Source organism: Polyodon spathula, chromosome 5 (assembly GCF_017654505.1).
Source record: "Polyodon spathula isolate WHYD16114869_AA chromosome 5, ASM1765450v1, whole genome shotgun sequence".
Lineage (NCBI taxonomy): Eukaryota > Metazoa > Chordata > Actinopteri > Acipenseriformes > Polyodontidae > Polyodon > Polyodon spathula.
In genome coordinates this window covers 10,756,928-10,784,165 of record NC_054538.1, presented here as the reverse complement: position 1 = coordinate 10,784,165, position 27,238 = coordinate 10,756,928, and the positions used below count along the sequence as shown (strand labels likewise).

Genomic DNA, 27,238 nt, shown 5'->3' with positions numbered 1-27,238 from the left:
GTTGAGCATAATTAACCATGCAACAAATTACTATATTATCAAAAGGTGAATTTCTTCTATTCGATTTCAAATGTATCTATTTTTTGGGAATGACACAAAAGGAGCAATGCTGAAACTGACAGAACTCTAAATGCTGTCATCCAGACTTTGCTTCACAGCTGAGAAGGACTGAAAAACACTTATTTCAAAATGTACCCTGCTGTTTAGGGTGTGGTGTCAAGACATCAGCCTTTCATTTAACCAGTTGTGTATCACATGTTTGCTTCCATTATTTCAGATTTTTGGTTCAAGAGATGCAATTCTTAAAAAATCTGACTGAACAAAATATTCAGGAGTGCTAAACTTATATTACTAGCACTTGCAGTATTATCACTGTGGATTAGCTGGATATTTCAATGACATTGCTCTAGATAGTGTCCTCTGCTTGCAGGTATCTATCTAATCACTTCATGAGTATTTATACAGAGCATCAAAAGAAACATCACTATTATAACACATTTATTTTTGTGAAGAAAAAAAAAGAAAGATATAAATGATGGACACTGACTAAATGTTTTTGGTTTCTTTTTAATCACTCAATCATTCATCCTTGACGCTTGAGTGACTGACTGAAGCATGTGCACTTAATCGTCTAATAAGTGCGACAGTTGATTGGACACTGGATATGGAGTGATTTCAGCTGTTAAATTGCAAGCTTGAATAAAAGCAATAAAGAATCACAGAAAAAAAAACAACACTATGCAGTCTGTAAAAGAGAGCAGCACTTTTACGCAATTGGCATGTCTGAGGCTGGACTAGAGCAGCGTACTGTGGCTCGCCGTCTTGGTTGCTCACAGCCAGCAATTTCTAACCTGGCCAAAAAACATATTCTAGAAATTTGTAGAAAATTAATTAAAAATAAAAACCGAAATTGCTTGGTTGGCTAAGTGTCCACCCCCCTTGTAGTAGCAAGCCTACATTAGCTTAGGTGTAACCAATCACCTTTAAAATCACACAACAAGTTAAGTTGCCTCCACCTGTGATAAATTGTAGTGATTTACATGATTTCAGGATAAATTCAGCAGTTCCTGTAGGTTCCCTCAAAGACACGCACCATTCTGTAACAATATTCATGGTAACCCATGCCCTCTCGTATCTTAATGCTTTAATAACACCTCAATCCTGTGACTTATTGTTCACTTAAAACACATGTGTCTTCTATATAGGATGCATTAATTATACATCTCAGTCAGCCCCATCCCTCAAACATTTTATAGATAACACAATATACAATGGGATACTGTTAAATTTTTACAAGTGAGAAACTTTACAACATAATGTTCTCAGGAAAAAACAAAAAAGCAAATGATAATATTCAGAAGAGATGTATGAAATACATACATACACTTGATATTTATTTGTTTTTTATTTAATTTTTTTCTAATTAATCATGCAAATTGTACAGCACTTGTAAACACAATCATTGGGGATAGACTTTAAATGTGTACGGTCATTAGTTATTTATATAAAACGGAATGTTTTTAGACAAAGTCCCTTTTTACAACAATCATTAAAACAGAGAAATGCACACATGCCTTTTTGTTACCAGGGTGACACAGAATCATGGCTTAAAATGATTACAGCAGAACTATATATATATATATATATATATATATATATATATATATATATATATATATATATATATATATATATATATATTTTTTTTTTTTTTTTTTTACATGGATGAAGGCTATATTTGCATCCTGAGCCATTCGAAAAAAAGTGATAATACCACAGTAGTGATGTTGAAAACTGATACTTCCTCTAGAGGAAAATATTGACTTTGACCCATTCGACTCCTCGAGACCATCACTTTCAATTCAAATACAAAATGTCTCGTTTTCAATCACTCGACAACATCCACAGTACAGACATGTTCATCAATGATCAGCAAAATGAAAAATATGCACAAAAAAAAGTAAAGCTGGTACATTCGTATCTCAGAGAAACTAAATGGATAACGACACAGAACTTCTGTACAGCACTGAAAAACACTGTAAAAATAGGTCTCGTAATTTATGGCGTCACAGAAGCCCTGGATGAAATTATTTTCCTGTAACTCGCTGAAGCCCATCTAATTATATATATAGATATAGATATAGATATATAGATATAGATATAGATATAGATATAGATATAGATATAGATATATAGATATAGATATAGATATAGATATATAATATGCAGGGTGAAAGTAAGTTTACCACTTTCAGTCACCATATCATGTAGTAACGTGGTATAGTACAACCTGTGTGTGAAAGATTGGACACGCACTCACACACAGACAGACGTGTATAATATATATATATATATATATATATATATATATATATATATATATATATATAGATAGATAGATAGATAAACTCATTTTATTGCTATGGGAATAAGATGGCAGTTTTTATGTAGCATCGTTTAGGAATTTGAATCATTACTAAGGATTGTCTTTATCTAGTTGCTTGTTTGATGAATGGCAACCAGTGTCAATCTAATAACTACAGAAACACTTATTAAAAGCATAGTTTTTACTATTCCAGTGGTCACTGTTCCGCATTTATAAAAAAGGAAACACCAAGGACTACTGTTAGACCCTAAAAAGTTCATCACACATGCTACACAAAAGGAACAGCTTCAGAAACATAACTGCACCTAATGCAGGATTAGATTTATTTTAGATGAAATCTTGCTGTAGATTACAATATGGGTTATAGACTGGGTGCTTGCTGGAGTATTGCTTCACTATGCATAGACAAACGTTTATATTAAGTATTTCCTACAGCTTGAAAAAAGTTGAGACTTAAATGAGTAAATAAAACAAAACAATATATCATCAAGTCTTCACTCTTTACTTTTTGGACGCAAGATATTTATGTATTAACACTTACACTGAAGGATTTCTACAGACACAGTAGTGTTACTCTTGGTAGGAATGTTGAGAAACTAAAGAAAGAAAGTTAGTCTACCTTTAGATGGACAAACCAATGCAATCCTGTTACAAGGCTATATCATTTTATGAAACAATATGTATAGATACCAATACAGATGACTTGTGACTGAATTATATACTCATTTTTTAAATCAACTACCAGCATTTAATAAAAAAAATCTAGTTTGAACCCCCTATCCCTTTATACAGATTCAGTAGTATTGAAAGTAAACCTCAGACATTCAATGAATGCAGTCTGCACAGTAGTAAATAAGGCATCAATTATTTGTGTTGGCAAAAAAAAAAACAAAAAAAAAAAAACCCATTGTATTTAATTAGAACTCTAACTAAAATGACCCTATTATGTGCAATACATGGCAATTTTCTTCCATATGTGGAATAGAGCAATGATTATTTAAAAAATATTAGGCATACAATATTTTCTTCTCAGTTGAGAATTTCAATCCTCATGTGAGTTGGACTGTCTTCTTCAATTTGTCTATCTCCATCTGTGAAAAAAACAACAAAAAAAAAAATGCTGTAAAACTTTGTGGTTGGTAAATTACAGTGCTTGCAGATTACTGTGTAACCATGCTAAACAAATTGGTATTCTTGCCTACCAATTATTAGTACTGGAGGTCCTTCGGTTTAGCACTGATCGAGAAAACAACCAGTTAAAATGTGGAATCTGTCTATTTCTCAGGTCACAATAAAAAAAGGAAGCAAGCTGCAAGCGAGTCACTACCTCAAGCAACGAGACTGAGGCCTGGCTGGAGGACTTGGAATCAGTGTATGAGTGCATTAGTTCAACTCAGATTAAGAAGTAACCAAAAAGATAGGGCTAGATGGAAGGTTCAAATTGATAGCCGAGTATTTTAGTGATGGGATTTTATTTAATAGTCCTTATACTGGTCAATTTTGGTTAGGAATTGTTTAGGGTTAAAGAATTATTTCAAAGCATTATTTAAACTACGTGACATCTATCAAGACCCTCCATATACAAAGTCATGCTCAAAGCCTCCAAATTACATTGTTGTCAAAATGTCAGCAATTGCAATTAAAATAAATAAATACAAATTATAGAAGTTGACCTCAATTTGATGTTTTTATTTATTTATTTAAAATAAATGTCAAGCCCTACCACCACCATCAATTTACATCCAAAGCATTTACAAGAGGATTGCAGATGACAGAGTGTTACTACAGTGTTTAAAAAGTACAATGCAATCTTTAAAATGTAAAACGGTAAAAGCAAAATAAACAAACAAAAACTAAAATAAAAAAGTGACAAAATTCTGAAAAAAACCTTGTAGAAGAGGACTATATTTAAAATATATACTCATCCTCAAAGATGATGATAAAGTTGGAGGGAATGTAGGGATATACCTGCAACGCAATTCGCTTTTCTTTTTCTTCATCCAAGTCATTTCTCAGCTCAGTTATTTCTTTCCTAAAATCCCAAAAAGATGACTTTTGTTAAATTCCTCATATTACAAATCTAAAATTTATGGTGTCAGTTAAAGCTATAATGTAAGCAGTTACTTCATGAGGGATTAAGATGCACTTTGATGAAAGCCTACAAAAACATTCCCTGTCACGGCTGTATAGACAAAATGAGTACTGGGACAAAGTAGATCCCAATGATCTACATCCACCAAATGTACAAATGTATGTGTGATAGCCAGGTGTATGGGATAGTCTCCTCCACATTCAGTACATACACACTGTTGCTCTCAATAACTTGATCTGAAGAAAGTCCTAACCACTGTAAGCTTCATTATCAAATTCGGTTCAGCGTTCCCTAGCGGGAGGGGAGGGAGGGGTGTAATAGTGTACAATAGATAAGTAGCTTAGACTTTTTAATTGGTAGCTTTCCATGAATATACGTTTTCAAATGCACAAACAAAAACCTAACTACTAGACTACTGAAGCTTTGAGCACAAATATTATTTCCCAACTTATGAACAAATGGAATCTGCTGTAATGATCTAAACAATGGAGGCACTAAATACTGCAGTTCTTTCAGTCTATTAATCAAGCTGGGTATTCAACGTGCTGATTTCTTCAGTAACTTACTTATTTAGCTTCTTAAATCATTTTACTATGACCAACTTTTACTTCAGTTTGATGTGTATAACCACCATGCTGTAAATTCATAAAGACCAAATACATTTGCCTTGTGGGGCTATAACTATCAATTTTTAACAGCATTAACAAAATTCAGAGAAACTTAATTTATTCATATTTGACATCTAAATAGGAGCATAATGAGAACCAAAAAGAACAGCTACATGCATTTACTTACTTCTGCTGTGTCTTCAGCAGTTCCACATCATGTAGTAACAGATTAATTTGTGCCCTGAGCTCTTCTACTTCAGATTTATTCTCATCATCTGCTTCTTCTTTGGGTTTCAAATCACAAGCAGGAATAGGGACTGCAATTGGTTTTGACGTGGACTGTGTTGGTGGCATCTGGAAGGATGGCTACATTTATAAAAAAAAAAAGAAAGATCAGAAAAGGTTAACTATCTGCACCCACCCCCATTTTCCCTTTATTGTGTCAAGATTTCAGGACTATCTATAAAGCACCTAGAGGATCTAGAATGATTATTGGCTGCAATCTACTGGGACTCTTATGGCGAGAAAACAAAAAATATATTTCAACCGGGTGAGCAACAGTTCATGCATGGTCACTTCCTGCAGCCATTACGTTCGTTTATATTTATATTTCATTAGGGCAGACAACATTAAATTCGATTTTCTTGGTTTATTACATCATATTTTATTAGCATGTGTTTGCTTTAAAACACTGTATTCAGTAGATGTGTTATATCAATAGAATGCCAAAGCTAAATGTCTCCCATGTTGTAGATTGCTTTTCCTGTTTTTAAAAATGAGATGTAAAATGGGCCTATCCTAGTACTATTTTACTTTAAAGTGTGGTGGAATTATAGTTTTAAAATGTTTTCTATATTAAGGTTACCTCGTATCAGCTCTATGTTTTCACATGATAATTAGAACAAATCCCTGTTTCTAATATGGTTTGAGCTAGAAAATATAATGACTAAAGTCCTCCTGTTACTGGTTTTAGCATGTGAGTGTTTCAGTGGGAGTTAAAGACCCATCAGTTTCAACAAAACCCAACATTCATGTTTTTATTATTATTTATTTATTTATTTATTTAAACGACTTACCTTTTTAAATTCCAATAACTTTGGCTTGACATGCTCCTCCTCTTCTACTTTAAGGACCTGTTCAATCTGAACGTCTTTATTTGGCTAAAAAAAAAAAAAAACATGTAAACTGCAAATGTATTTTCTGTGAGCAAAGCATGCCCACATTCACTGTCATCACAACGTGGGAGGATACTCAGGAAGAACATTTATATTATATTTACTTTTCTTACATCTTGTCATGAGCAGGTACTGTAATCCCTTTCAAAATAAATACAGTGCATTTACCATCCACAAAGCTAAACAGTATTTAATATATGCAGCAGTCATACAAAAAAAATGTGTCTTTTTAAACCAGTATTCTAATCTTCAAGGGAAGAGCTTGTCAAAAAGAATCCTTACAAAAATGTGTTTTTATCTTTTTTTTTTTAATGAAAATCAGATCAGTTATTGTATTGTGCTTCATAATAACTGAATATGTTTTATTTAAAGTGTGTAATATATACAGTATAACCTGAAGTAATGGAAAAACACCAGTGTGTTACATTTAAAGTTCAATACGCTAGATCTCTGTAGGCAATGTTCTATCCCTTGTTTCTGTGTATAACGAGACAGCCTAACAACTACTGTACTGCACAACAATGCTAGCATTTAAAATGTCTTGTTCGCAAACACTTTGTGTTTTACAGAACATGTCTTGCAGCTCTTGACCATGTGGAAATCTTGGTATGTGGCTCGTAGAGTCAGGAAGTTTGGCCAACCCTGCTACATATGTGTAGCTGTCCACACTAATAACACAAGGGATGAAAGCCGGTTATTGTTCTATTTAAAGGTTTTACAACCAATGCCATTTTATTCTTTTTTTTGTTTTGTTTTTAAAGATGCTTCAATTAAAAGTGATAGGATATGACTATGTGCAGCTGCTAATGCACCTGCTGTGTCTGTGGAAAACAGCTTTAATCATGTCAGTGCTGAATCAATTTCCCATCCAATCATCTGCACCTTGGGATTATCCAAAAAAAAAAAAAAAAAATTATACATATTTATCTTATCCGAAAATCCATATAGTGACGATTTCAAATTGTCTCGCTCAAGAATCTTGCACCATCACTGTTCTTTCATTTCCTTTCATTTTATTCAACCTGACTCAATTGCTGTCTTTTTTCATATCCACATCTCCTTTAGAGAACATTAATTTGTTCGTCCATAAAGAACTCTTTTGTTAAGAGAATAAACTGAACGCTACATATTCGTTATAGGAATAGAGTACCTTGCTAACCCTGTTTGGAAAGGAAATGCCTTGTGGTCACATTGCTGTGCTTTCCACATGATCATGTCTTAGTTTTTTGTTGCTTTACATCAGTAACAATATACAGCGCAAGTACTGAACCTAATAAAGTTGATCATATATAAATCTTACAACTTGATATTTCCCAGTGGGTTTCAGATAGACATATTTCAGACATTGCACGAAAGGAAAAAATGTTGTCAGACTGTTTCCACTGCTGCAGTGTGTGCACTTGTGGGTTGTGAACAAAACAATGTCCTATACTTTTTTTAAATTTGTAAGGAATAAACCGACACTTCTCTCTGTAAGTTGCCTTGGATAAAGATGTCTGCTAAATAAACAAATAATAAATAACAACTTACAGAACTGGCAAACTGTGTAGGCAGCCTCCGGCCAGGCATCTTCGGTCGGTTTGTGGTAGGGTGAGAGAGTTTCTCAGAGGTAGATGCAATGTCATTGAAACTCATGAGCTCTGAAAAGGTATAAAGGCATTATTTTTTTTCATTTTAGGCTTAGCTGATTTACTAAATACAACAAATAAAAGTGACACCTCACCATGTTGGGTTTCTCAACTCCCTCTCATTTAACTTGCTAATGACCTAATCATTAATTTTTTTTAATTTTTTTTTTTTAAAAGAGTTAACTATCTGCATTTCTTTCAGTCAGGACACATCTATAAATAATAATAATAATAATAATAATAATAATAATAATAATAATAATAATAATAATAAATTTAAAAAAAAACTCCTTCAGAGAACATTTGGCAAAGCAGACTGGACGTCAAAACCAACTGTAGGGGTTAAAAAAAACTGTCATAGCTGACTTGCATCCCAAAACTAAGTCAATGTTATTTGGCATGAATAGCACAATTATAATGCCATCTGAATTCAAAATATAATCTGCAGCTTAAATACATTAGCTGAAGGCTTGGTACACTTTGGAGAGCATGTCTCTCTTGGTTTTAAGAAATGTACAAATAACAGCTATAATAATTTTGCATTACTTTGGTACATTGATGTGATTTATCTAAGTTACCTCTGAAAAGGCTTGCAATGTTGTATAATAAAACTACAAGAATTGTCATACAGCCACCCAAGCTTGCCTTGGTCATTGTAATGTAACTCTTGATTTTTGTTTTTTTTATTATTTCAAATATCAACAGACTGAGGATAAACTGATGTGACCATTGCACCGATTATCAAATGCCAGTGTTTAACCACACACAATCAACAAGCATGTGTGTGACAATGACTAGGCTATAAAAACAATTATTTAAAACAAAAAACCTCTTAGCAGGTCTGAACCTTCGTGTGAACCTTTGTGTAGGTTTCATGCGGCCGCTTTTGCAATTATATAACATTATTTGACCTTAGTAAACAAAGGTTAGACCTATTTCACAGTATCTCAGACTGACTGAACACTTTACACACAGCAACAGGAATGATCAGTGCTGTAAAGAAAAAAGATTGCAGCAAAATACCTAAAAGGACAAAAAATATTGCAGCCTATTTTTGAAAAACTTACTGCAGAAATAAGCCAATTAACTTTTCATAGTTTTTGAAAGCAAAAGTGCAGGGGGTGGTAACTGGTTACAAAACACTTCACAGTTCAAGAACAAATCAAGAACTCAGTGTAATAATAATAATAAACATGCTTACACATTCATTGCTTTATTTAATTATATATGACCTGTGTTTGAGTACCAGAAACCAAGAGCATGTGTTTACAGGAAGTATGGAATAAGTGTGTGCCATGTACACTAGATAGGATTCAAAGTAATATTTACTGTGCTGCACTTTCCTTCACACTACTGATAATTATACTGTGTGTGTATATATATATATATATATATATATATATATATATATATATATATATATATATATATATATTTTTTTTTTTTTTTTTTTTTTTTTTTTTTTAAATGTGGTCATTAATTTTGCTTGAGTGTGTGATTAGTTATCAAGATGTAGTTGAACTTTCTCCCCGAAAGTAGGGTGTCTACAGTAGATAAACTACGGTAGATAAACCAACATGTATTACCCTTTCTTTCTACATACAGTTCTACCCTGTTATAACGTGGTTCTTGGGGTCCATAATTGGAGACTGTTATTTATGGTGTGCCTTACAACGAATATTGGCATTTTTGTTCCCGAAATGACTTACAATGGCTAAATTAATACTGTAGCATACCACAGAAAATGAAGGGAAAAAAAGACAAACAGAATTTGCAGGTACTCGAATCCATGGTTTATTGGGATGATTATTTCGGGCCCGTCAGTCTGGGCCACACCAAAAACAACAGTCTTGCACATTCACACAGCACTTTGTCGGACTAAGCTGTCAGCTCTGTCCACGTTGATCGGGCTTTCATGTCCATCTACCCAGGCGCCAATCAATCCCGAAACAAGCTGAACTGCAATCAAGTGATGCAAGCTTACCACTTCCCTGTTTACACACACACAGGGTCCATAGACCAGTCGTGTAACAGTGTGTGTGTGTGTGTGTGTGTGTGTGTGTGTGTGTGTGTGTATATATATATACACACACACACACACACACACACACACACACACACACAGTACTGTGCAAAAGTTTTAGACATGTGTGAAAAAATGCTGCAAAGTAAGAATGCTTTCAAAAATAGACACGTTAATAGTTTAAATTTATCGATTAACTAAATGCAAAGTGAGTGAACAGAAGAAAAATCTAAATCAAATCCATATTTGGTGTGACTACCCTTTGCCTTCAAAACAGCATCAATTCTTCTAGGTACACTTGCACAAAGTCAGGGATTTTGTAAGCATGTAGTCAGGTGTATGATTAAAGAATTATACCAAACAGGTGCTAATGATCATCAATTCAAAATGTAGGTTGAAACAGAATCATTAACTAAAACAGAAACAGCTGTATAGGAGGAATAAAACTGGGTGAGGAACAGCCAAACTCAGCTAACAAGGTGAGGTTGCTGAAGACAGTTTACTGACAAAAGTCATACACCATGGCAAGACTGAGCACAGCAACAAGACACAGGGTAGTTATACTTCATCAGCAAGGTCTCTCCCAGGCTGAAATTTCAAGGCAGACATGGGTTTCCAGATGTGCTGTCCAAGCTCTTTTGAAGAAGCTCAAAGAACCGAGCAACGTTGAGGACCGTAGACGCAGTGGTCGGCCAAGGAAACTTACTGCAGCAGATGAAAGACACATTATGCTTACTTCCCTTCGCAAACGGAAGATGTCCAGCAATGCCATCAGCTCAGAATTGGCAGAAAAAAGTGGGACCCTAGTACACCCATCTACTGTCCAGAGAAGTCTGGTCAGAAGTGGCCGTTATGGAAGACTTGTGGCCAAAAAGCCATACCTCCGACGTGGAAACAAGGCCAAGCGATTCAACTATGCATGAAAACACAGGAACTGGGGTGCAGAAAGTCCTGGAAGTGATGGTATGGCCCTGATCTCAACATCATTGAGTCTGTCTGGGATTACATGAAGAGAGAGAAGCAACTGAGGCTGCCTAAATCCACAGAAGAACTGTGGTTAGTTCTCCAAGATGTTTGGGCCAACCTACCTGCAGAGTTCCTTCAAAAACTTTGTGCAAGAGTACCTAGAAGAACTGATGCTGTTTTGAAGGCAAAGGGTGGTCACACCAAATATTGATGTGATGTAGATTTTTCTTCTGTTCACTCACTTTGCATTTAGTTAATTGATAAATATAATCTATTAACATGTCTATTTTTGAAAGCATTCTTACTTTACAGCATTTTTTCACACCTGCCTAAAACTTTTGCACAGTACTGTGTGTGTGTGTGTGTGTGTGTGTGTGTGTGTGTGTGTGTGTGTATATATATATTAGTAAAGAATACATTTACCCCCCCAAAAAAACAACAAACTATTTATTTGTAGTCATTCTCTTAAACCTTTGCAGTCCTATGTTGGACCAGGTCTGACATTACAATTTTCCCTTTCCAGTCTGATATCATCAAAAAGACGTAAAGCACAGGTCTCTATTAGTTTTTTCTCCGGAGAAAAACGAGGAAACCTTTCAATGGCCGAGTGAGACTGACAGGAGCCGAATGAAACCAAAAAAAAAAAAAGGGCGCATCTCATTGCCCCATGCACTACAGAGATAACACGGACATAAACAAAGCAGATAGCTGCTTCTGCATGCAGCACGCAAAGAATATCACAGACATTTGCAGAGCTTTTTGAGATGTTATATTAATAAAATAATGACTTGGATCGCATTATTGAGGAGTTTGGTGATAAAGACAAGTGATCAGGAGAGGATTTATCAGTATGCACATCTATAAAGAGGTATGTGAAAAATACGGCAAACAAAGGGTGGGGCTTGGCTGAAGATAGAGTACTGCGTGTCCTTTTGCGATGCAATGCCTTTTAAACCTGTTTTACACTGGAAAAAATACCCCAAAAAAACAGCTTGTGTAAAATAAACTTGACCTGATGCACTTGACATGCGCTGAATAAATGGACTGCAAAGGGTTAAACAAAAAACACAAAAAATTCTCATTTGTTTAACATGTACTCTTTTTTTTTGTTATTCGTTTTTTTTATCACATACCTATGTCAACATCTGTTGAATCCCCCCCAGGTGTAGACTTTGGTCTGTTGGATGGTGTCAAATCAAATTCTTTTGGTCGAATTATTGCTGGCTCAAATTCTGACTTTGGTCGAATAGAAGGCACCTCTCCATTAGGTCTACAACAAAGTGAAAAATGATTTAATATTAATTGACCAGAGACTTGGTAGAGGTAATGTATGAAATACAGTTAGCATATCCAATGTATTTTTCTTTTTCAGAATACACTGCTATATCACTTTCTGTTTAATCTCTAAGTTACTGGACATGCAAGACTTTCAATTATAATCAAAATGTTGATTTTATAATTTTATTTACTGGGATTAGTATGCAGTATAAAGCAATATCGTCATAGGTGTAAAAAGACAGGCTATGCTCTTTACTTTGTGCAGAAATATGGGCCAATATAAAATTGTACTACATTCTTTCAATTAGGTTTAGGGTCAATAATCAAATTCTCTCAGCTGGCTAAAAAGCTTGGCCCATTTGTTCTACACCTATGCCACAGTATCTATCTATAATGTAGTGAACAGCACATAACTAGTAACATTGAAGCCTATACCTTAACAGTGTTAAAACACAGAGTACAATGTAACAGATATAGGAACCCTGCCTATTCCCATGATTAACACTAATGGGATGAATGGCCTTAAAAATTACCTTCACATTACTAACAGGTATACAGTAATCCGTTGTGTATCTGCCTGTCAAATATCTGCCCTAACCGCTTCAGCAGTGTATGAGTGAGAGTGTGACAGAACCAGAACCAAGGTTGGATATTGAAGAAACCGTTAGTAAGCAAGTCGAAACCGCCCACAGCTGGGCAAACAGCTGGAGTTTGTTTATTATTGAGAAGATTAGTTCAGAGATTGTAGATCACAAAGTTTTTGTACACTGTGTTGTATGAACTCTGTGCATTACCATTGCTGGCAGCATCACATGAGCTGTTCAGTGCGTCAATATGTAAATAAATCCTGTTTGCCTGCGGGACGTATCAACTTTAACCTCCGTCTCGATCTCCTGCCTGTCACTCAGCAGCGAAAGCACGTACTCACACAGCAGAAGGCTACCCTGTCACGCATTAACACCCTGTATATGTCTAAACAAGGGGAGCTCCCAAATAAAAGCTGAATCTCAAAACAACAATTGTGTGAATATACTGTAATCATTGTTACAGCTGTGTATAATGGGATTTAAAACAGGATTAATGTATCCGCCTTTTTACATTTCCGCCTTTACTCTGGTCCTACCGCTATCAGATTTGCGACGGACTACTGTATTGCTGGTTCAGATGTAGGTACCACAGTCCTGTGTAGGTGTTTGGTAATTACCATAAAGGTGCAATGATCCATTCCATTTAAACAGATATGTTAGTGCCTCTGCCACAGTACAATATGTTAACAAAAGACTAACTTGGCTACAGGCGGTGGCAGTTGTGGTTTCTCTGGCCTTTTAGGAGCTGTGGATCCTGTCCTGAGTAGGTTGCTTCCCTTCCCCGGAGGAGGGATGGGCTTTTTGGGAGGAACCAAAGGGGCAGCAGGCTTAGCAGGCTTCTGGTCGATTGGTTTATCACCTGTAATAAAGATGGGATTTAAATACATAATTCCAAAGACATGCTCCTTTTACTGCCTACAATGGAACATTAATTCATAAATGGTGAAAAAAAGAAAGTATACACAAGACAAAATAGAAGAAAACAAACATCCAACATTATTATTCTATATACATACACATACATAATTGAATATGAAAAGTAGCTGATAAACAGATAACTCAATATTTTAATTAATTAGCTACAAAGTTTAGGCTTCTGCCTTCTTCAGATACCATAGACGAAGGAAAGTTTACAGTAGGTGGAATCCGAAAACTTGTAGCTAATCATTAAAATAGTGAGTTATCTGTTAATCTGTTATTCTTCATCTTCAAAAATAATTTCTAGTGATTGATAAGTACCCTGTTGGAGCCAGATTCGGTTGGCTGTTTTTGAATTCTCAGTAAACACACATATTTTATATAGCTCTCGGCATAAAAAGAACTTTGATTCATTGCCCCTAAATGTATCTTTCCTAAGCATGTCAAGCATGACATTCAGTCAGTTGCATTCAGTTGTTATGAAGTGTACTTCAGAATAAGAAAAGATTTTTCACACATGGGGATTCATCAATTAGCAAGTGAAAAGTGAAAAAGCGAGAATGGAAGAGGAAGCAAACAGAACCTGCTACTTGCATCACCCCAGACTGAAGGATTAAAACGGAAAGCAGCCCAGATTAAATCTGTATTAATGAGGGTTTCCAGCAAAATAATAGGGACATTTAAAAGTAGTGTTGAGAATTACGACTGAATAAATAATGATGGAGCAAATGAAAAAAAAAAAAATACACAGATAACTGGCCTTAGTGTAATTCTTTTTCAGAAAGAAAGTGTATGGTATAGAAAACTAAAATATCCAAAATTTTAACATGAAAATATTTTATAACCAAAATAAATACTTTAAATTAAAGTAAAAATAATAAATCAAGGTTAGTCACTACTGGAACCTGTTAAAGACAAATATATGAGAGTTTGTGAACACAAACAAAGCATCACAGGGGGCTTAATCTGAGGAGAAAGTCAAATCAGTTAGTTCTTTATGGCGAGAATCACAGAATACAGCAGTGTACCAGCTGTACAGAAACTGCCTGGAAGTCAGTGGTCTGTATCATTAATATGGCCTGAGGTTGTGCCACTGAAACGGTTACCACCTGGACACCACCTGTAATGGAACTTTATAGTTTGTATAGTGCTGGGACAAATATCCGAAAGAATATTTTATGATAGGTATTCCAATACAAAAATCAGATATTCGTATTCGCTACAAAAAAAACTTGCACTGATTTACCGTCTTGCCAGAATTTGTGTGATACTCAAAAAATGGCAAATGAAAGAGAGCTCTGTGTGATATGTGAGATTAATAAACAAATAAATTCATATACTATAATCAGCACAGCAGCTCTTGAGCCTCTATTTAGACAGCAAAAAGTAAACAAACCAGATTATGCGCACACACGCATAGTGATCTCTATGGAAAGCCCTCTGGGACAAAAAGCACATCATTATGAAATGCTTCGCTTAAACAGTACCCAACTTCCTGAAAATGTTGTGCAGTGATTTTTATACAGACTGTGTGCGTGTGTCTCTCTCTCTCTCTCTCTCTCTCTCTCTCTCTCTCTCTCTCTCTCTCTCTCTCTCTCTCTCTCTCTCTCTCTCTCTCTCTCTCTCTCTCTCTCTCTCTCTCTCTCTCTATATATATATATATATATATAGTTGCGACTTTCTGTTATGTGGAATGTAATAAACGAGAACCAAAAGGTGAGTTTTTTCCCCATTTGTGTGATGCTCCCACCGTCGCTTGCTTTAAATCAACTCTCAAGACCCACCTGTTCTCTCTTGCTTTACAGCCTGGTATCTGCTATTAGCTGCTGTGTTGCTGCTACTATTTCACATATTATGTTACTATCATGTATTATGCACTTTCCACTGTATTTAACGTATTATGCTTTTTTTTTTTTTTTTTTTTTTTTACTGTATATCATGTATTACGCATTTCTCTGTATTTGAAGTATTATGAATTTTCTTGTTGTTACTGCATCTTGTAAAGCGCTTTGTGATGGTGGTCCACTATGAAAGGCGCTATATAAACTAAAGACTGATGATTGATTGAAAGATTGATAAATTTCAGTTTTTGTTTGCTTGTTCAGCTACAAAAAGGCAAAAGTAAACCTCATGTTACTACTTTATGAACGCCTGTCGATGGCCACTGTTTACTGTGAAGAAATGGCAAGGAATAAAAATAAATAAATAAATAAAATGCAGTGTCAACTTTATGTATAATTTATTTTGGGAATAAACAAAACAATGTAACTTGAACTGCTATTTGGCATCCTTTGTTTTGTAGTTAATTCACTGGGGTAAGTAAGTCCTACACAACTTATTCTTTACTCAGGGGATACCTCCAGAATAAGTATTAAGTTTCAAATACATTACGATTCAAGTAAAACACGATTTGCTTGGATAAGAAATATCTACATGCAAAGCAGAAGTAAAAACATTTAATACAGCGTAACCCTTTGCTAAGATTAAAAAGACAAACAATGCTACTTTGATGAATAACTGAAACAAGACTAACTAAACTGATGCTATTGCGTGCATTTGAAAACAAACAACAACTAGGAACGTCTGAACCATTTAAACACTGATTATTTACAAGTTCTAAGTAACTCACAATTTAATACCAAATGCAACTGAACTGCCGAACAACCGAACTGAAATGTAATGCAGCCTTCATTCAGACCAACACAACAGACACTGCTTCACACCGTTGTTGTGAGTAATGTGTGTTAATTCTATGTGCTCAAGTACGTGCAAATGTGAAATTTGTTAAGGACTAAAACCCTATATTTATATTTAAATATTTATCACATAACGGAGGCTTCACCCTGTATATTAAGAAATTAATATTAACTACTGTTTGTATATTACCAACATAGTGGGGGTTGCCTAGGATATTGCGTTACTAATGTTAAATATTGTATCTTTCAAATATGCGCAACTATTTCTACCTTATAAGTTTAAACTGTTAATGAAATAATGATTCATGATTTACATTATGATATTTACCTGTATTTATACTAAAATGTTACCGAATTAATTACATCGATGAAGCCATGCGCTAGGAATGTTTGTCTACTTCACTTTGGGAACGATTTGATCAACCTACAGTATACCCTCCCAAGATAAGCCACAGCTGGATTTTAGTGCATTTCACTAGAGAATCCCAGATTGATTTCAAGTTTATTTTTAAATTGTTCTTTCACATACCTAGACAAAGCTTTTTTTCAGTGCCTGTTTCATGCTGCTTATCCAAATGATTTCAAATACAGTTTTGATCTCGCATTACTTTGCCCCAGTTCTCCTATATAATATTGATGTCAAAGGGAAAATGATTAGGAAAGTCGAGGAATGCAAACTTCTAAGGTACAGTATCCCCCACTTACACCAGGCAGCCATTTATATCAGCCCTTTGTCATTCACATAGATTTAAATAACAAAGGCACTGTTTATACTTAGGGGTCAATCTAATTTTTCACAAAAATCATTTGAGGGGAAATTGAGGGGTCACCAAAAAATTATCCTCTTTAGGGACTAATCCATACCAGACTAATAAAGAAGAGAGAGAGAGAGAGAGAGAGAGAGAGAGAGAGAGAGAGAGAGAGAGAGAGAGAGAGAGAGAGAGAGAGAGAGAGAGAGAGAGAGAGAAAACCTAATTTAAATGAACTACTGCACACTGCAAGCGATGCAAACTACATATCTTCAATTATACAGATAGGCTTTTTTTTTTTTTTTACTCCTTCACCATCCTGTGTGAATTGCAAAAAAAAAACGTCCCTAGACGAACACAGTTTTATGAAAATACTCCAAAGCAGTTAATTTTCTTGTTTACTGTTCACATCACACGGCAACGATGTTTTACACAGCCTATCAGTGCATCTGTACTGGCTTTTCTGTGACCTGTACTGTACAGTAGGAGGTGGGGAAAAAAGTCAGTATTGCATTTTTATTTAGATTTTTCCAGCATTGTAAAATACCAAAAACGGTTGACAAAGCAAAAAAAGCAAAGTATGTTTTGGCTGAGAATCGTGTCAACAAATTTCCCAAAGAAACTTTACATGCAGGTAGAGGTGAAAATATGATCAATCACTATTTAGCTTCAGAATCACACATTAAACAAAAGGCTACTACAGAGACTACTAAACAGAACATAAAATAAACAGCTTTCAGAAACAAAACTGGAAAGTCACCTCAGACAAAAAGCATTCCTGTCGGCAAGTTAAATCAGTACTACACGATCTAGCACAGCCACCTCGCTTCAACCTGCTGCTTACTTTTTCTGTCTCAGTGTATGGGCAAGTCAACTGCAGAGGGATGTTGCATGCTTGCCTTAACAAATGGCCGCACTGTTTTAGTAAGGAAGCAAGTACCACTATTTTTAGGCTTTATAGTGTTCTGAAATACTATCTTCTTAGGTTTATTTAATGTTTACAAAGGTCCGCGAAACGTCCGCAAAATCCTAATTTAATTCTGCAACCTACCTGTGAAAAATAAGCAAATTTACCGTGATTTAAGTAGACCCCTAATTATGAACATGTAGAAAAAGGTATGCCATGTTTGTTTGTTTGAATAATAAAAAAAATATTTAAAAAAGTGAGACAGCTGCAAAATACTGGCTTCTTAAAGAAAAAGCAAGCCAGTCAGCAGTCTTGCAGAATGCCTGCACTAAATACATTTGTGATTTTTTGCTCAGGAAAAGGTTACATCAGCATCATCACATCCTGCATCAAAACGGCTAACCACAGAACAGTGTTGTTCACTGTGTTTCATCCATTTTTTGTAGTTGTTTTACATACAAAAGTAAACTTGACTAATTGGCTGTGAAAATTAGAAAACCAGGATAAAAGGAGCTAATATTTGTTTCTTCTGTTACACTACAGAGTTTAGACTGCTGATATTTGTGTCTGACTTGTCTGACTAGGTCTGGCAGTGATGAGCCGATGGCTTAACAAAGAGGTGAGGCTGGTTAAAAGAAAAAAAAAAAAGAAAAAAAAATCTAAGAATCTGATTTTCGGGGTTTTGCAATCCTGTCAGACATTGTACATGGCACTGTACAAAGTAGTAGTACTGTATAATAGACTACTTGAAAGAATGGAAAACATGCAAACTTAGAATGGCACCTAATGACTGATTCATATATACATATTGACAATAGAACAGTTGTGCCTTCTGCCAGGTCTGTTGTCAACTGAATGTTTGTCTTCTGTCTATTCCTTAAGGATATTATCTTGAAGTATTGCTCCTCCTTGTCTTCTTTTTGTGTCTTCCAGTCCTGGGTTTGATTATGCTTCTGATACCAAACCTTGTAAATCAGGTGATGCGAGCTATTTCACTCAATGTTTTTCCTTCTTTATGCAAGGAGATTATTGGCAAATCTCCCTTGTCAGGACAGGCCCGCGTGTTTTAACACTGGCAACCTGTTAAGGGTACTACACGGGTTGGAAACTACTGTGCAACTGAATTTGATTGACATTACATTACTGTAATATTGAGCCCTGTATATTTTGTATAATAAATAGAATTAAAATCAAATGCATGCAAGTTCTAGTCCTTTCAGAATTTAAACAAACTGTAAAAGTGGTATGTCAAGCTTGACTATCATCCTCCCATCTTGTTCCTCAAAAATGCATTCAATAAATAAATAACTATTTTTAGTAAAATTGAATATCTAAGAGCCTACTATAACAATAACATAAATCAGACTTCCACATATGCTGCAATGATGATATTCTTTTTCACACACTAAGAATAAACAATAATAATCTTACAATTTCATAATCAGTTCCATTTTTTGGTATCACATTTTATTAAAATCAGGCTTACCTTTTTCCTCAGGCTTGGCTGGAGGAGGTTTCTTGTCAGCACTGGGAACTTCGGGCTTTAGTACTGGAAGATGAAACATTCCTTTAGTAAATGTAGTTTTCACCTTTCAAAAGGTTCTTTTGACTGGTGCAACAAGCAGCAATTAAACCGTCAATAATTAGCGTCTATCTGAGACTCTCAAGTGCGGTAAGTGTTCTTTGTAGACAGGAAGCAAGCAAGAGAATAACAGGAGGTATGTTACAGATTTGTATCAAAATATCTCACTTGCCAACAAGTATATTTATAGTATTTAATATTCTACATGAAGTAACAGAACAATTTGTTTTGTTTGTTTTTCAAGTAAACATACAAAGCATGGCTTAAACACAAAAGGCTATGCAATCAACAAGCATAAGAAGAATATACTTCAGCGTACTATAAATTGCTGAAGTAAAGAACTTTTTCTTTTCTTAAGCATTCTCGATGCTTAGTAAACAGCACTTTCTTAATATATATATATATATATATATATATATATATATATATATATATATATATATATATATATATATATTTTTTTTTTTTTTTATAAATCCATTAAAAACAACCAGCTCTTTAGTTCCTTATCTTCCAGATATATGGTTTTAAAATCAAATGTTTTTTTTTTTGTTTTGTTTTTGTTGTTAAATACTGGAGAACTTAAGGCAATTTAAAAAAAAAAAAAATTTAAAAAAAAGGCTGACAAGTCAATTCACAAGAAATTTGCAAGGAAGTACAGTCACCAGAAAAGAATGTTGTTGTACAACTTTCACAGCTGCTACTGGGTGGCACCCCCAAAAACCTAATTTAAACTGACATACCTGGTATTGCGAATCAGTTTCTTTAGCTTGCAATGCTGAACATGCAGCTATTAACTGCTGGCATTTTGAGTACTGGTTATTTTTTTATTAAATGCGTAAAGTGCTGAACTGAAACATTTCTTTTTTGGTGGCTGTGACCGGCCAACCTAAGTTTAAACCTTTCCTTACAACAAATTACAAATGCAATTGTCATCAAATGTCATTTATTTTCCCCCAAAGGACCTGTAGGATAATAAACTACAGGAACTCTTTCTTACAGTGACACTGCCATACTTGTTTGCTTAAAGGTCGGTCGCAAACAAACTACAGCAATAAAAAAAATCATCATTTGTGAAACGCAAGTAGAATATATTACACACACACACACACACACACACACCAACCCTAATAACACACTACAGTTAAAACAGTTTTATATTTTATTACGGCATACCTGGGGATTTTGCAGGCGGTGGTGGCTTTTTTGGTTTCTGTAAAAGAAAAGAAAATGTATTTAATATGTAATAAAATATATGTATTTACAGGGCTCGCAAAATCGCTAGTCCGACGTTCTAGGACAACCAAAAAAATCTGTCAGACGACGTGTTTTTTTTGGCTGCTTGCCCAATGGGCAATCTGTTTTTTTTTTTACTCTATAGCAAGATAACATTCTGTGCTTTAATCAAATAGCGGCTTCCCAATCGAGATTCCACTTACAGATCACCCTGGTATAACACGTTTAGAGGAATCAATGTGTTTCATTGGTAATGCTTGAGTGATTTAGTCAGCGCGCTGGTGTGTCACGTGACTGTCTGCTCACTGAAACGGATACGGGAAAAATGAACACTACGACAGCCAAAGTATACACTTTTATATTGAAGGCTATGGCTTTTTAAACAAAGTTACAGACTGGAATTACAAGCTACTGTACTCTGCTCACCATGATTCACATTTTGTTATCTTGTTGTTGCCTTTATTAAATCGTTAACGTTATTTCCCAACCCAGGAAAAAAAAAAAACAACAAAAAAAATTGAATACGGTAGTTATTATCACTGACTCAGATTTAATCACTTTTTTTCATTTCTTGAATGTGATTACAAAATGTACCGGTAATTTTATTTTAAATGTATGGTGTTTGCTTGTAACTTATTGTACGAGTGCAGCAACAGTCTACGGTCCTAACCGTCAGCCGAGTGCGTGCGTGCGTGCGTGCGTGTGTGTGTGTGTGTGTGTGCGTGTATATATATATATATGCACACGCACACTGTTTACATTCTCGCTACATGGCCTTAATTATATGACTAAATACTGATTTAAAAAAAAAATAAAAATCAAACTGCTGCTGATGTTGGCTCGTACAGCTCTATCCAACCGGCAAGGCAAAGCAACATTCTCTTTTTTTTTCTTTTTTTTTTTAAATAAGGAAGCAAGATTTCAATTAAGATTTGCAATTGAAACAAAACTGAAACTTTATTGATGTTCTTTTTTTTTTGGGAGGGGTGTACTGTGTTCTTCAATTAATAGGATATAGCCAGAATACTAGATGCAGCATGCCACAAATAGGTACAGTACTTGTAATTCTACTTTCATTCACATTATTATTATTATTATTATTATTATTATTATTATTATTATTATTATTAGTGCTAGTAGTGACAAATACAGTAATAATAAAGAAAATAAAAGAATAAAACAGTACTAATATTATTAATAGTTTAGCCGATGCCTTTATCCAAGGTGACTTCCTTAACTCACTCCAGCAGCTTACATTGTTCGTTTTGGATTGTCCTTTTACTACAGCGAACAAAAGGCTTTGGACCCAAACAGGGTTGTTATAGCGAGGGTGTACTGTATTATGTATTTGACTTATGTGTTTAATAGACGACACTTGCACATTTTAATATATAATGTGTGCACATTTGTTATTTAATTTTTGTTATTTTTCACCACCCATAGTGTTCAACATTTAACAGAGGGTATAAAGAAGTTTGGATCAGAATCCAACATCATCCCTTACAAAAAAGTAACATACTGCAAGTACACTTCTGCCAAAATTGTCTGGTTTTAGTATACTATTGGTACCATTATACTATCCTATTTTTGCACAAGTATACTTGCAGTATACAACTTTGTATATTCTTTTTGTAAATAATGCAACGTAGTTCTCAAATGTTGGACATTTATTAGATGAATCAGGTCGCTGCATAGTCTTCTTTGTTTAAAACTGAATAGATTTGATTATTTTAGCCTGTCTGCGTATGACATGCCTTTTAAACACAGAATAATTCTGGTTGCTCGTCTTTGCACTATTTCAATAACAGCAATATCCTTTTTGTAGCGAGGCGACCAGAACTGAACACAATATTCAAGATGAGGTCTTACTAGTGCATTGTACAGTTTTAACATTATTCCCTTGATTTAAATTCAGCTTTTCACAATGTATCCGAGCATCTTTGTTGGCTTTTTTTTTTTTATAACTTCCCCACATTGTCTAGATGAAGACATTTCTGAGTCAACAAAAACTCCCAGCTCTTTGTCAAATATTCCTTCAATTTCAGTATCTCCCATATATTTGTAATGCACATTTTTATTTCCTGCATGCAGTATCTTACACTTTTCTCTATTAAATGTCATTTTCCACGTGTCTGCCCAGTTCTGAATCCTGTCTAGATCATTTTGAATGACCTTTGCTGCTGCAATGCTGCAACAGTGTTTGCCACTCCTATTTTTATGTCATCTGCACAACAAGTTTACCAAGTTTGCTTAGTATACCAGAATCTAAATCATTAATGTAGATTAGGAATAGCACTGGTTACCTCACTCATTTTGAGGTTTCTCCTCTAATCAGTACTTTGTTTTCTACATGTTAACCACTCCCTAATCCATGTACATGCATTTCCTTGGCCTGAGTTACCCTGAGATACTGTACCTATATTGAGTACAGTGTACTTTGTTACAATCAGTCCATAGGTCAATTATGGGCAACTTGACATTTTTTTGGACAACCAAATGTCGACAATGGACTGCCCAAAGGACAATTTTGCGAACCCTGATTTAATACAGTATCTTATTACTATTTTAGATTGCATAATTCATAGCAGACTTATCAGAAGACATTTAAACAGGACAGATACACTGAGATTAACGGTACTGTTTCTGGGATGTTCAGACATTTCTAGGACTGTTTTGTTTACCGGCGATTGGGGAACCAAGGTCTTTGAAACAGGGTACCTTCCTCTACAATTTCTGTCCATCACTTCCCTCTACTGTACATTTTGAAAAGATTATAGTTTTACTGTAGCTTCCAAAAATATATATATATATATATATATATATATATATATATATATATATATATATATATATATAGAGAGAGAGAGAGAGAGAGAGAGAGAGAGAGAGAGAGAGAGAGAGAAGAAAAGTAACTGATAAATAGGTAAGTCACTATTTTAAGATATCTTCAGATGCCATGTTAGAAAAAAATATTTTACCCACCTTTAAACGCCATATTTAGAATAGTATGTCTAAATAGAAACTAATTAGGAACTTACCTAAGAATCCACTCCCTACCCATGTGTAAGTTTTGTCATTTATTCTCATCAGAACATAGGGAACAGAATGTATGTATGTATTTATGTACACTATCACTGCAGATATTTTCTGCAAATTGCTCCTTCACTATAAAACACAAAAGCACTTACATCTTCTATTTCTGGTTTTGGAGGTGATCTAAAAGAAACTTTAGGTGCTGCAACCTGGAAGATAAACAACCAACAAAAAAAAAAAAACAATAAGAAAGAAATACTGTTAAAACTACACTGACTGGCATTTTAATATTAGAACAAAAACATAAAAAACAAGCTACAGGACTGGAGAACAATAAATCAAATGTTATGCTTTGAATCAAAGGAACAAATGCAGTAATCTTACATCTTTTTCAGAGTCTAATATCACAGTCACAAAGTTGTCAGGAAATACCCCTTCTTTGCCATTGACCTCTCCTCTCCACCAACCTGGTTCTCCTGTATCCTAAGAAATAAATACAGCTCTTGTATGATCACACCCATATAGAAACTAGAATAGAAACATTTAAATCCATTCCAAAGCAACAAAAGCACATTGTAACCTTTTTTTTTTAAAATTTGTATGTATTTACTTGCTTTAAAAAAAAGTCACTCCCCCTATAAGATCAAATAATATGTTTTTACAATTAGATGCTTTCTGTGGTTATAATGAGAATAGAGAACTGCTTATGTTAAATTGATGGATTTTAAAACTTTAGTTAATATCAATCAAATTTCATAAAAAAGATCACTCAATTTTCAGAAGTTTACATAATGTTCAAGTGCAGAATTGAGTTATCTGCATTACAAACAGGGAGAGATAGTTACACTTACCTTGCTTAATATCTGTATGATTTCACCTTCTTTAAGACTCAGTTCATCCGCATTTGCTCCCTCATAAACAAACAGGGCTTTACAGTATTCATTTACTGCACCATTAAAAAATAAGAATACAAAACAGACATAAATACTCTACATACAGTACTTGGGTCATGCATGGGTTACACTCTTTGGAATATAATTTGGTAATCAACAGCTGGCCAAAAACACATTTATTAACTTTCTGTATTATTATTATTATTATTATTATTATTATTATTATTATTATTATTATTATTATTATTATTATTATTACTCAATTACTGAAAGGTATTTATTTGCTTCAAGTTATTGACTATCTAAAACTGAGCCTAGTTTTAATTGTTTCAGTGTTGGTTGTTATAGTAATGATAAAATGGACCTGAAAGTGATGAAATATGACGAAATGTGTGAATGAGAATTCACCTGAAAGATACAGCTAGTTACTTGAAAAGGATATACTGAGGCTATACTAAGGATCCCAATACATAATGGGGGAAGGGCATTCTTTAATGACTGAAGATCATACTTGTGGTTCTGCCTAATGCAGATGTTCTAAACATCACAAATCTTAAGTGCAGTATGGTACCAGAGATATATTTTTAAATAAAAGTATGTTACTTGTAAGTAGTAATATACTGTATGTTCTTTCCAAAACGCATATAGAAAATTGAAATGCACAGCAAGTAAGATGTATGGGGTTAATTCATAACCATATCTATATAAAAGTTTGTCTGTCTTGTATCCATTAAAACAAACTGCAAGAGAGGCAGGTCCAAATAACTTCAAACAATGATGAACATTTCTAGACCTATAGTACATATAAAGAAGAGTGACATAAATGGCAATATTCTGCTCTAGATGGCTGCAAGTAATACACATGCTGTATATCTGCAAGGTTTATCTGAGCTTTTTCTGCTTTTTTTGTATTATTCTTAAAAGTCACTCAGTATTATGAGCTTAGAATTCTCAAAATGCATAACATATGAGGTCCCTGAAGACATTTAAACGTTTGACTGCCACGTTTCAGAGTTGGCCAAGTGTCAGTCTTTCTTGGCAGCAATAAGTAACAAACTGAGCTATGACCATGCTAATACTGCTAAGTACTTCTATAAACTTTGTATACAGAACTTGGCACTGTGTTTTCCTTGCTGAAATCATTAGCCCCTGAGGAATTTATAATATTTACAACTTTCAAAAATGTGCCAGAAGAGATAATTGAATTTTGAAATATTATAATTGTATTTACTTGTATTGTCCCTCATAAAATGTGTCTCAAATGCAGTCTGACACTATATACAGTAACAATCTGTCAATATACCATTTTGTTTTCGAGATTTTAGGCTTACATTTCGATATATTGATATTTCAAACAACTAGACCTCTGGTTGCTACCGTATGAAGCTGACTTGGTAACAATGCTCTGATGCACATCCAGGTCAGCAAAGCAGCTCAAAGGAAACTACCTGGTATGTTTTTATTTACTTGTAAAACTTTCAGCTTACCTTTAGGTTTGCTTTCTCCTTCTAACTTAATTAAGTCTGTCATATTCAACTGATTAGTCTTTGGAGCAGATGGCAATGACGGAAGTGGCTAAAAAAAGCAAAACAAACAAACAAACAAAAAAAAAAAATCACATATGAATTTACCAAAACAACAAATTCAAACAAGTCATTCTTGTTTAAACTGGTTTTGGATTTAATCCAAATCTCCATGCATGAAATTGGACAAACAGCCCCTGTCTTGGCAGGTTTACATATACAGCAAAGATGAACATATATATGAATGGATGATATACTCCATAAAAATGAAAAGCTAGCCAATGATCTGTTCCTGTAGTTCATTTTCATGTAAGTAATGTTGGATATGGGTCAAAAATTCAAGTACTGTGAACCTGCTTATGCAAAAGACAGATGAAGTTTCATAGGCATACATGCTTAAATTGACTTAATGGGAGCAAGCATGTTTATAGTACTTGAGTACGGCAGTCCTCCAAATGCCACTTTCATAATCAGTTAGAAATATACCAGTTGCCTGGGAAACACTTGCTATCATGTAGTTTTGATTTTCTTTAATTATAAGCAAGTTGTAATGCAAACCACAACTTTCCCTCCATTTTAATTCTCCGTGATCCAAGTGCTGCATTTGATACTGTTAAGGACTGCATTTTACTAAATCATCTTGGAAGCTTGGTGGGTCTCTCAGGTGGTGTCCTTTCATGGTTTAGGTCATATCTTTCCAACAAATTCAAGTATGTTTCCATTATTCCTCAGGGTTTAGGCCCCTCGTTACTTTCTTTATATGTTACCATTATGAAATATTATTCGCAGGCATGGAGTTAGCTTCCATTTTTACGCCGATGATACACATCTGTACTTAACTGTAAATCCAGGGTAGCCCTCTGCTGGGGCGCTATTAGTTGCATGCCTTGCTGACAAAATACTGGATGTCTCAACATGTTTTAATATTGAATTCAGACAATATAAGTTATGCTAGCAG

At 34.5% G+C, this 27,238-nt stretch overlaps 1 protein-coding gene across 3 annotated transcripts in view; it reads right to left on the bottom strand.

Annotated features, from left to right (window-relative positions):
• Positions 1 to 2,384: 2,384 nt before the first annotated feature.
• LOC121315540 (CD2-associated protein) overlaps positions 2,385 to 27,238 on the bottom strand; it is a 66,785-nt gene continuing 41,931 nt past the window's right edge. For 2 of the 3 annotated variants that reach the window (XM_041249712.1, XM_041249713.1), the window contains 13 exons: positions 26,245 to 26,332; positions 24,716 to 24,810; positions 24,249 to 24,347; positions 24,020 to 24,073; positions 20,772 to 20,808; positions 19,500 to 19,562; positions 13,443 to 13,602; positions 12,012 to 12,148; positions 7,792 to 7,901; positions 6,163 to 6,246; positions 5,274 to 5,452; positions 4,355 to 4,418; positions 2,386 to 3,477 (listed from right to left, as the gene is read on the bottom strand). In XM_041249712.1, the coding sequence (XP_041105646.1) occupies positions 3,436 to 3,477; positions 4,355 to 4,418; positions 5,274 to 5,452; positions 6,163 to 6,246; positions 7,792 to 7,901; positions 12,012 to 12,148; positions 13,443 to 13,602; positions 19,500 to 19,562; positions 20,772 to 20,808; positions 24,020 to 24,073; positions 24,249 to 24,347; positions 24,716 to 24,810; positions 26,245 to 26,332 (1,212 nt within the window). In that variant the 3' untranslated portion in view covers positions 2,386 to 3,435. Of the gene's footprint in view, positions 3,478 to 4,354; positions 4,419 to 5,273; positions 5,453 to 6,162; positions 6,247 to 7,791; positions 7,902 to 12,011; positions 12,149 to 13,442; positions 13,603 to 19,499; positions 19,563 to 20,771; positions 20,809 to 24,019; positions 24,074 to 24,248; positions 24,348 to 24,715; positions 24,811 to 26,244; positions 26,333 to 27,238 lie in introns of all 3 variants that reach the window. The other variant, XM_041249711.1, reaches the window with a different exon arrangement.